Source organism: Entelurus aequoreus, linkage group LG16 (genome assembly GCF_033978785.1).
Source record: "Entelurus aequoreus isolate RoL-2023_Sb linkage group LG16, RoL_Eaeq_v1.1, whole genome shotgun sequence".
Classification (NCBI taxonomy): Eukaryota; Metazoa; Chordata; class Actinopteri; order Syngnathiformes; family Syngnathidae; genus Entelurus; species Entelurus aequoreus.
In genome coordinates, this window is record NC_084746.1 from 16,805,671 (window position 1) to 16,817,924 (window position 12,254).

The 12,254-nt window shown below is 38.4% G+C and overlaps 1 protein-coding gene across 6 annotated transcripts in view; it reads left to right on the forward strand.

The window, feature by feature from the left end:
- Nucleotides 1–12,254, forward strand: part of st3gal3b (ST3 beta-galactoside alpha-2,3-sialyltransferase 3b) — a 212,856-nt gene that overhangs the window by 75,048 nt on the left and 125,554 nt on the right. For all 6 annotated transcript variants that reach the window (XR_009821308.1, XM_062022256.1, XM_062022255.1 and 3 more), the window contains one exon: nucleotides 9,433–9,525. Coding sequence is in view for 5 of the 6 variants with exons in the window: in XM_062022256.1 (XP_061878240.1) it covers nucleotides 9,433–9,525 (93 nt within the window). In the remaining variant the exon portion in view is untranslated. The remainder of the gene's footprint in view (nucleotides 1–9,432; nucleotides 9,526–12,254) is intronic.

Below are 12,254 nucleotides of genomic sequence, written 5' to 3' on the forward strand. Positions count from 1 at the left end.
TTATTATTATTGTTTTTACAACATATTATTGTAAATAGAAATACAGTACCACTGTTTTAGCAACTCAGCTGCCAGTTTTTTACCATAATAAAATGTGGTACCATAAAATCATCAAACGTGGATTTTACAGTTTAAAAAAAACCAAAAAACTGACTGCTCAGTCGACAGAATTTTACTGCAAAAAAACAAACATTGGTCGTTTTTTTTCAACTTAGTAATATGCTGTAGAAAACTCCCCACAATTTACCGTAAAATCTATTGGTCATTTTTATAGTGTACAAGTTGATGGATAACTTGCTTTGAAATCATAAGTTAAGCAGATATATATATATATATATATATATATATATATATATATATATATATAAGTATTTATTTGGATTTTGGCCAACAAAGTTAGATAATTGTTGCAATATTGGACACTATTTTTCCCCCCTGTCAAACTAGAAAAAAAACTCTAATACCTTTTAGTAAGAAAGGAAATAAAGAAAATATAAGGTATTTTATTGACACATATTTCCAGGCTATTGCAGGCCATATACAATGATGTGGAGGGCCAGATCTGGCCCGTGGGCCTTGAGTTTGACACCTGTGCACTAGACACACCAATGAGCTTGTTTATAGATGTACAATAGAACTCCTCATAGGAAGTTGCCATTTGTTCTAACTTTGTGACATGATACAATGCACATTAATGAACATATCAAATAGAAAAGTGACATATTGTAGCCAAAGGCTGATTTCCATCTGCATCTCATTGCAAAGAACCACTAATTCAGCGTTATATTGACTTGTATTTTCATGCACTTATTCTTGCTGTATTTATCTGGCACGAGTGGAAAACCTGTCCCTGAAAATAATGCCTACATTAAACCGGTCCGTGGTGCAAAAAAGGTTGGAGACCACTGGTCTACATAACATGTAATGGTGGTTCTTTGGTCAGATAGATTTTACAGACCCGTCTTTCTGACCGTCTCTTCAGAATGTGTGGTTTTATAGGCGGTCTTATTTACGTGCCTCCACTTCGACTGCGTCTTCTCCCCGTCGTCTTTGTTGTAGTTTTTAGTGCTTCCATAGCGAGTCTACTGAAAGATAAAAGTTCAAACTATATGCTATTGTATATTAGAAATGGCAACTGCGGAGGATGCATGTGCACGTACGAGCCAGTCTGCCCCACGACAAGAGGCCGGCGATAAAGAAGGATCTTACTGACTACAGCGTAGATTTACGCAAGGCACTTTGGGTAAATTTCTACCATAGATGGATAATTCCCTGACGTCACAATTAAGGAGAACAACGTCACTCGGGACAAATTCCAAACGGCTCGTTTAGAGGAAGTATGAAGGAAGGCAAGAGTGTTTCATAAATATCTCTGCCATGCCTCAATGGTTTGATTTAAGATGTTCAGGACTGATGCAGATACCAAATAAAAGCCCTCAACTGGTTCTGGTCGTACCTAACTGACAGGACTTTTTGTGTAAAAATAGACAGTTTTATGTCTTCCACAGCTCCTTTACCACATGGGGTTCCCCAGGGCTCAATCCTTGCCCCAATCTTATTTGCGCTTTACCTTCTCCCCCTTGGTTCTATTTTTAGGAAGTACGATATTGCATTTCATTTTTATGCCGATGATTGCCAGATTTATTTTCCCATGGCACAAAATAACACGGTTCAACGTCTTATTGACTGCCTGCACGACATCAAAGCCTGGCTTTCAGCTAACTTCCTGAGCCTAAATGAAGACAAAACAGAAGTTATGTTGTTCGGTCCAAGTCGCTCCCCCTCCCTCAACGTTGACCTCGGCACTCTGACCCCGTATCTCAGCGACTGTGTCACAAACCTGGGGGTAAAGTTCGACTCAGATTTTAAATTCGAAAAACAAATCAGCAGCGTCGTACAAAAAAGCTTTTATCAATTACGCCAAATAGCGAAAGTGAAACCGCTTCTATCAGGACATGATCTCGAGAAATTAATCCACGCCTTTATCTCGACTCGCTTAGACTACTGCAATGCCCTGTATGTAGGCATTAGCCAGGCCTCCCTCGCCCGCCTGCAGCTCGTGCAGAACTCTGCTGCTCGTCTGCTAACACAGACCCGCAGACGTGAGCACATCACCCCTATATTAGCGTCCCTTCACTGGCTCCCTGTGCGTTACAGAATCAATTTTAAACTCCTTTTATTTGTTTTTAAATGTCTAAACAACCTCGCGCCAACATATCTCTCCGACCTCCTTCAGCCTTACTGCCCCACCCGATCCCTAAGATCAGTCGATCAGCTGCTACTGACGGTCCCGGACACAAGGCTGAAGCTTAGAGGTGACAGAGCTTTCGCCGCTGCTGCTCCCAAGCTCTGGAACGACCTACCTCTTAGTGTTAGACAAGCCTCCTCTCTTCCTGTTTTTAAATCTCTCTTAAAAACATACTTTTATTCCATGGCTTTTAACACTGAGTGATACCCATCCTGCAATGGCGCCCCATAATACACCTGCTGTGAACCTGTTTTTATATTTTTATATATATATATATATATTTTTTATCGTGTTCTGTTTGTGTTGTGTTGTGTTTGCTCGGTTCTCGTATTATTTTTAACCTGCTCATTGTACAGCACTTTGGCTACCCCTGTGGTAAATTTTAAATGTGCTTTATAAATAAAGTTGATTTGATTTGATTTGAAATACACAAGACACTATACAGTATCATAATAATGTAAGTAACCATTTAAAAATATACTTATTTTTCATTACAGTACAATAGTTTACTATTGTACTGTAATTTGAAGGTAAGTCACTTTTAGCATTCTCACAATTGCACTAATTAAAACATCCATGTCCATTAATCGTGCAGTCTTACCCTAAAAATGAAGGGTTAAGGCGAGCCTGCCTGTCACTACTAATTACATTAGCCCATAACTTCGTGATCAATGCACGTATTTTACTGCTAGATTTATAATTATTTTACTTTATTTACTCCTGAGTAGGGCATGCATGATTTATCCAAATTTAATTGACAGAGAGGGTTTAGTTAGTGCTGTAAAAACCCGCGAGAGGCCCCCCCGCAACTTCGCTGACATTTGAGTGACGGCCATGTTCGCCAATCAGCATTGTTGAGCCTAGCGGTTTTTGTCTCTCGCTTCAAACAGAAAAAAATGCCTCTTTTTGTGCATCGCTCTGTGCCTGAGCACGTTTTTTTAACAGTAGAATTAACTACACGGAGTGAACCCTCTTTTCAGTCATTCACAATCTCTGCCTTGGCGGAGACCAGCTTTGCACATAGTACAGAGTAGAGGTGGTAATCTTTGGCCACTTCATGATTCGATTACGATTCAGGAGCTACAATTCTATTAAAAATCGATCATTAATGCATCTTTATTTTATGTGCAGTTGTACTCATAAGTTTACATACCCTGTGAGAATTTATGATTTATTAGCCATTCTTCAGAAAATATGAATGATAACACAAACCTTTCTTCCACTCATACTTAATGGTTGTGTGAAGCTATTTATTGGCAAACAACTGTTTACTCTTTTTAAATCAAAATGACAAAAGAAAGTACCCAAATGACCCTGATCAAAAGTTTACATACCCCAGTGACTTTGATCTGATAACATGCACTAAAGTTGACACAAACAGGTTTGAATGGCTAATCAAGGTTCCAATCCTCACCTGTGACCTGTTTGTTTGTAATTTACGCGTGTGTATAAAAGGTCAGTGAGTTTCTGGGCTTCTGACAGACCATTGCATCTTTCATCCAGTGCTGCACAGATGTTTCTGGATTCTGAGTCATGGGGAAGGCAAAATAATTGTCAAAGCATCTGCGAGAAAAGGTATTGAACTGCATAAAACAGGAAAGGGATATAAAAAGTTATCCAAGGAATTGAGAATGCCAATCAGCAGTGTTCAAACGCTGATTAAGAAGTGGAAAATGAGGGATTCAGGTAGACCAGCATAGATTTCAGCCACAACTGCCAGGAAAATTGTTCGAGATGCAAAGAAAAATCCACAAATAACTTCAGCTGAAATACAGGACTTTCGGAAAAATTGTGGACTGGATTGGAACCTTGATTAGCCATTTAAACCTGTTTGTGTCCACTTTTGTGCATGTTATCTGATCAAAGTCACTGGGGTATGCAAACTTTTGATCAGGGTCATTTGGGTGCTTTCTTTTGTCATTTTGATTTAAAAAGAGTAAACACAGTTTGCCAATAAATGAGTGGAAGAAAGGTTTTTGTGTTTTCATTAGAGATGTCCGATATCGGCCTGCCGATATTATCGGCCGATATATGCGTTAAAATGTAATATCGGAAATTATCGGTATCGTTTTTTTTATTATCTGTATCGTTTTTTTCAATTTTTTTTATTTTTAAAAATTAAATCAACATAAAAAACCCAAGATACACTTACAATTAGTGCACCAACCCAAAAAAACCTCCTTCCCCCATTTACACTCATTCACACAAAAGGGTTGTTTCTTTCTGTTATTAATATTCTGGTTCCTACATTATATATCAATATATATCAATACAGTCTGCAAGGGATACAGTCCGTAAGCACACATGATTGTGCGTGCTGCTGGTCCACTAATAGTACTAACCTTTAACAGTTAATTTTACTAATTTTCATTCATTACTAGTTTCTATGTAACTGTTTTTATATTGTTGCACTTTCTTTTTTATTCAAGAAAATGTTTTTAATTTATTTATCTTATTTTACTAATTTTTTTAAAAAGTACCTTATCTTCACCATACTTGGTTGTCCAAATTAGGCATAATAATGTGTTAATTCCACGACTGCATATATCGGTTGATATCGGTATCGGTAATTAAAGATATCGGAATATCTGATATTGGCAAAAAGCCATTATCGGACATTCCTAGTTTTCATTCATATTCTCTGAAGAATGGCCAAGAAATCATAAATTCTCCCAGGGTATGTAAACTTATGAGCACGACTGTATATTGATGCAGTTTTACATTTCTTCTCAGTTCACTAAATAAGTGTTTATCACTTGCAACTTTGAAAAACAGTGCATTTGTAATAACAAATTCCCATCAGATTTATTAAAATAATGAAAATGTGTTCAAAACTGGAACATAAGTGCCCTAAAATAAAAGGCACGGTGGGATCTCTCGGTGAGGTGGCTCGCTGCAGTCGGCCCAAATTTTAGAACTGCCTGCATTACTTTAGTTACAATAAACAGTGTTTCCCATAAACTGCCAAGATACCTTTGGCGGTGGGGGCGTGGTCACCATGACATCGAGTAATTTGCATAATTTACTACAATGATATGATTTTCTCTAAAAAGGCTCAAAAAATGTATACTTACTAATTAATAACAGTTTTGTTTTAAACGTCCATCCATCCATCCATTTTACAATATAATTACAACACTTTATGGACATATATATGGACATATACAGATTTGAACAATAAGTTATTCACTGAAATATATTTATTAATTGTGGTTCTTACAAAAAATATATCTTATAAAATATAAAAGCTAAAATGTCTCTTAAAGCTCTGCCCCTTTAATTAGTGCCTACTAAATAATTTAACTTTAGCCTACTACTACAACCATATTATTTACCAGCAACATAAAGTGAAACAGAGGCAGAGGTGTCCTGCCACAGTCAGTAACAAATAAACAGAAAACAGTAGTGGTCAAATACAAATAGGGCAACAAGAGAAGTATCCTACACTTCTCTTTTGTAAAGTAAATCTGAACAGCCTATATGGGCATCTACATCAACTATATGATTTGCCTGAGAAGCTGGACAGGACAAAAAAAAAAAAAAAACATTATTTGTGGTGGACGTAATTCTTTCGTGGCGGGCCGCCACAAATAAATAAATGTGTGGGAAACACTGATAAATAAATTGATTATTGACGTTTACTAATCTATTCTATAATCGTCCATGTCCGAATTACGACGCATCTAAAAATCGATTATTTCCCACACCTGTAGTACACAGAGCTTCGCGACTCGCCTTTAAGAAGTTTTGCAAAGTAACAAAAATTAGAAGGAAAGAAAAAATATGATGACAAGGCCAAATGTCCCATTGTGGTAATATTTCAGCTTCAAGCAGGATGGGCGATATGATCCAACGAACACGGACAAACAAGCACAAATGCAGTGATCGCGTGATGGCAATAAACAAAAAGACAAGATCTGAATTCATTTTTCCAACTGGGAAAAAATGGCACTTTAAGATGATACAGAAAAGAGTCAATTTAATTTTTTTGTTACTAAATAGTATAACAGTTATTTACCATCCAATTACAGTACAATGCTAACAATTCTACAGTAATGAGAAATAGGTTAATATCCTCTTAAATGGTTACTTCCATTATCATTACATTATAATCACTGTAGTTTTTTTTATCAATTTCTTCAGTTTAAGTGCATGATGTAGACCAGACCTGGCCAAATTAAGGCCCGGGGGCCACATGCGGCCCGTTAAGCTTTTCACTCTGGCCCGCCAGACATTCCCCCAAAATGTTTTTCGATCTTCAAGATGGAAACCGTAGCTGCAATTATGATGTGCAGTGATGTGATAAGTCTTGAACTATACAAAGTATTTCAATGGTTGGAATCTGCGCTTTTTCATGATATACTAGTTACTATGGTAATCTAATTAGTTACTATGGTAATCTTAAATCACAGCAGCTCAGACGAGGCACCAAGCAGTGTGGGTGGGGAGCGTTTCCACAGAGTGTTTCCAGAGCGGCCAGCCTGAATTGCGGGTGTCAGGGACAGACGCAGAAGGAGATTTTTACAACTAAGTTCTAAAACTTAGTGATATATCAGTTCGTAGGTTTTTTTTTGTTTTTTTTTACCCTTAGGGTTCATATTTTGCTTTTTTTCGCATTTTTTTTGTGTTTCGCCTGATTGTAAAATGTCGATCGAGAGAGGGTGTGACGTTCATGTTAATATTCAGTGTTTTATCATTCGTAGTTAACATTGTAAATCACACATTACTTATTTTCATGTACATTATGGGTGTCTCATTCAGTCAAAAAATGTCAAATTACCTTCCGTTTTTTAAAAGCCTACTGAAAGCCACTACTACCGACCACGCAGTCTGATAGTTTATATATCAATAATGAAATCTTAACATTGCAACACATGCCAATACGGCCGGGTTAACTTATAAAGTGCAATTTTAAATTTCCCGGGAAACTTCCGGCTGAAAACGTCTTGGTATGATGACGTTTGCGTGTGACGTCTTGGGTTGAAGCAGACATTTTGGAATAGCACGGTGGCCAGCTTAAGTCGTCTGTTTTCTATTAGCGGCTGGCTACAGCAACACAACCAGGAGGACTTTGAGTTGGATAGCAGACGCGCTACCGTGAGTACAGCTTTGGCTTCCAAACATTTGATCGCTTGCCCGTACGTGCGTGGCGCTATGTGCATGTCACGTACGTAACTTTGGGGAAATATGTTTCTTGCCGACTCTGATGGCGGCCGGGGTGTCGTCGAAAGCTACAACGCCGTCCGCCGCCGCGCCGCTGTCCTCACCTGTCTGGGTTGACTTCCTCCGTCTCCGGGCCGCCGACCGCACGATCATCGTGGTGAAGTCCTTCGTCGTGCCGTCGATCGCTGGAATGCAGGTGAGCACGGGTGTTGATGAGCAGATGAGGGCTGGCGTAGGTGGAGAGCTAATGTTTTTAGCATAGCTCTGTTGAGGTCCCGTAGCTAAGTTAGCTTTAATGGCGTCGTTAGCAACAGCATTGCTAGGCTTCGCCAGGCGGCACAGCGTTAACCGTGCGGTTACAGGTCCAGGGTTTGGTAGTATTGTTGATCTTCTGTCTATCCTTACAGTCAGGGGCTTATTTATTCTGTTTCTATCTGCAGTTAAGCACGATGCTATCACGTTAGCTCCGTAGCTAAAGTGCTTCGCCGATGTATTGTCGTGGAGATAAAAGTCACTGTGAATGTCCATTTCGCGTTCTCGGCTCTCATTTTCAAGAGGATATAGTATCCGAGGTGGTTTAAAATACAAATCCGTGATCCACAATAGAAAAAGGAGAGAGTGTGGAATCCAATGAGCCCTTGTACCTAAGTTACGGTCACAGCGAAAAACGATATGTCCTGCACTGTACTCTAATCCTTCACTCTCACTTTCCTCATCCACGAATCTTTCATCCTGGCTCAAATTAATGGGGAAATCGTCGCTTTCTCGGTCCGAATTGCTCTCGCTGCTGGTGTAAACAATGTGCAGATGTGAGGAGCCCTTCAACCTGTGACGTCACGCTACTTCCGGTACAGGCAAGGCTTTTTTATCAGCGACCAAAAGTCGCAAACTTTATCGTCGATGTTCTCTACTAAATCCTTTCAGCAAAAATATGGCAATATCGCGAAATGATCAAGTATGACACATAGAATGGATCTGCTATCCCCGTTTAAATAAGAAAATTTCATTTCAGTAGGCCTTTAAGGCGGTCTGTCATAACGTTTTTAGCTTTCAATCAGACATTGTAAGGTTTTGTATTAGCGTTCCTAAAAATAGATATACCGGCCCCCAGACACACTTTTTTTCTCTACATTTGGCCTCCAGAGTCAAAATAATTGGCCAGGCCTGTTTGAAATGGTTACTTGCATTATCATTATTACATTATAATCACTATAGTTTTCATCAATTTCTTCAGTTTAAGATCATATAAGTTCGTCTGCATAAAGTCAAATATTTTTAAAATAAACTATTGCATATTGTTGTAATGTGTGGCACCTTGAGATAAGAATATGTTGACAGTCTAAAAGTGACATGTCTTTCTTTACCTGTTATTTTCACAGTTTTATGCATTTGTATGTGTAAAATGTGTTGCCACCCACACAGTGTGTCTGGCATCCCATTTGAGTGTAATTTTGTCTAATTTGCTATCATTACCACTGCTTTTCAGGCCACGTCTATTCACGCGTTCCACCCAGTGAGTGAAAACACTTTGTCAGCACTTACTATCAGGTGTTATCACATTGCCTCATTGTGCTTTGCGCGGCTTCTTCCAACGCTGCTCTAATAATAACATTCAGTCAGGTGGCCCCAGAGATTATAGGAACCAATTTGTTCAGATGCTTGAAATCCTAGCACCTTCTGTAGACTTGAAGCAAACCAGCCTTGGTCAAACTGCTACTTCCGCCAACTGTGGCATGTCGGACCTCCCTCTCTGACCCCCTGTTTATTTGAACTGAATCACGTTATTTACCATACTGCTGCTAATCTGGCAGTTCTAGCTCCAGCCCCGCCGTTGTGATTATTTGTGCAAGGCCTCCTCTGCTTTGTTCTGCCACACTCAGGTGATATGCCGAGCGCTTGGTGGATTCTTCCAATCTCCTTGGCGATTGTTTGACAAGCTTGGTTCTGAGTGTAGTAAATGTTGATAATGGATGATTACTGTGTGTTTGATTAATCCGTGCTTCTGTTTGTTTTATGTGCAGGCCACCAGAGTTGGCATACAAGTACGGCAATCTCAGTGAAGGAATATGCAAGCCAGGATATGCAGCAGCAAAGATGACCACCATCTATCCAAAGTGAGAATGATTGCCTTTTTCATTCCAGCACATCTTTTCAAATACGGTATTTTCTGGACCATAGGGCACACTGCCGATGAGCGGGTCTATTCAGGTCTTGTTTTAATACAAAAGGTGCACCGGGTTATAGGAAGCATTAAAGGAGTCATGTTTAGAGATGTCCGATAATATCGGACTGCCGATATTATTGGCCGATAAATGCTTTAAAATGTGATATCGGAAATTATCGGTATCGGTTTCAAAAAGTAAAATTTATGACTTTTTAAAACGCCGCTGTACGGAGTGGTACACGGACGTAGGGAGAAGTACAGAGCGCCAATAAACCTTAAAGGCACTGCCTTTGCATGCCGGCCCAATCACATAATATCTGCGGCTTTTCACACAGACAAGTGAACGCAAGTCATACTTTGTCAACAGCCATACAGGTCACACTGAGGGTGTCGGTATAAACAACTTTAACACTGCTACAAATATGCGCCACACTGTGAACCCACACCAAACAAGAATGACAAACACATTTCGGGAGAACATCCGCTCCGTAACACAACATAAACACAACAGAACAAATACCCAGAACCCCTTGCAGCACTAACTCTTCCGGGACGCTACAATATACACCCCCCGCTACCCCCAACCCCGCCCACCTCAACCTCCTCATGCTCTCTTAGGTAGAGCATGTCCCAAATTTCAAGCTGCTGTTTTGAGGCATGTTAAAAAAAAATAATGCACTTTGTGACTTCAATAATAAATATGGCAGTGCCATGTTGGTATTTTTTTCCATAACTTGAGTTGATTTATTTTGGAAAACCTTGTTACTTTGTTTAATATATCCAGCGGGGCATCACAACAAAATTAGGCATAATAATGTGTTAATTCCATGACTGTATATATCGGTATCGGTTGATATCTGAATCTGTAATTAAGAGATGGACAGTATCGGAATATCTGATATCGGCAAAAAAGCCATTATCGGACATCTCTAGTTATGTTATTTTTTTTCTAAATGTAAAAGACTTCCTTGTGGTCTACATAACATGTAATGGTGGTTCTTTAGTCCAAATGTTGCATAGATGATGTTTTACAGATCATCTTCAAGCCGCTTTCTGACAGTCTCTTCCGGATGCACCGTTTTGTGGGCGGTCTTATTTACGTGGCTCACCTTCGGCAGCGTCTTTTCCCCGTCAATGACTAATGTAAACTCACTACACCGGTATGTTTTAGCGCTTCCATGGCGAGTTTCCTGACAGATATAAGTAAGAACTTTACACTACTTTATATTAGAAGTGGCAACAGCGGAGGATGAATGTCCCATAATAAGAGGATGGAGAAAAAGGTTATAGACTACGGCGTTGGCACGGACTACAAAGGCAGACGCGCGCAATTTTTCAGGATTCATGCAGATCCCAAATACAGATCAGCAGGTACCAGAAGGTAAAAGATGCTTTTGCATAATATTGCGAAACAAAACGCCAGATAATGTCTACCTTATGCACACACCATAATAATACTCCTATGTTGAAGCACAGTACAATCCATCAAGTGGTGTGGCTTCATAGCTTACCAAAGTCCTACTAAAACATGTTGATAGATTTTTGATCGCCATGTGTAATGTTCTGTATTTTCAATGGAACATATAAAATGGTGGTTTACTTGAGTCATATTGCCATCATATTGCAGTCTACACGTTAGAGAGTTAGAGTTAGAGTTTGAGTTTATTTCGAACATGCAAGCATACAACAGGATACATCACAATTTCCAGTTTCTCTTTTCAACATGTTCGAAAAGGAGTAGGAAGAAGCAGAGCTTATTTAATCCTACCCCTTTTCTTTACATAACAATTGCTGAAACTTTTTTATTCACTTCCTGTTCTCAATTTATTCACAATAAACTCCATAGGTAATCACAATAAAAATAAATAAATAAGTAATAGTAAGAATTTAATAATAATAATTGGTGAAGAAAGTCATATTTAATATGATGAGATAAGTAAGATTACTTTAAGAATGAATGAATGGATGGATGAAATAAATTGAGAATGTTTGTCATGGTTCTTCTTCTTTGTACTTTGTAAACACTAAGTTTGAAGAGTTTCTTGAAGTGGATCATATTAGTACATTGTTTGATTGCTTTGCTTAATCCATTCCATAATTTAATTCCACATATTGATATACTGAAGGTCTTAAGTGTTGTACGTGCGTACAAATGTTTTAAATTACATTTTTCTCTAAGATTATATTTCTCCTCTTTTGTTGAGAAGAATTGTTGTATATTCTTGGGTAGCAGGTTATAGTTTGCTTTGTGCATAATTTTAGCTGTTTGCAAATTCACTATGTCGTGGAATTTCAGTATCTTTGATTCAATAAATAAAGGATTTGTATGTTCTCTATATCCAACATTATGTATTATTCTAACTGATCTTTTTTGTAACACCGTTAATGAATGAAGTGTACTTTTGTAATTATTTCCCCATATTTCTACACAGTAGCTCAGATATGGTAACACTAGTGAGCAGTATAGAATATGAAGTGATTTTTTGTCTAGAACATGTTTTGCTTTATTCATTATTGACGTGTTTCTTGCTACTTTATGTTGTATATTTTTTACGTGAGATTTCCAGTTCAATTTATCATCAATCATTATACCTAGAAATTTGGTTTCATTTACTCTTTCAATTTCTATTCCGTCTATTTGTATTTGTGTTTGACTTTCTCTTCTACTATTACCAAATA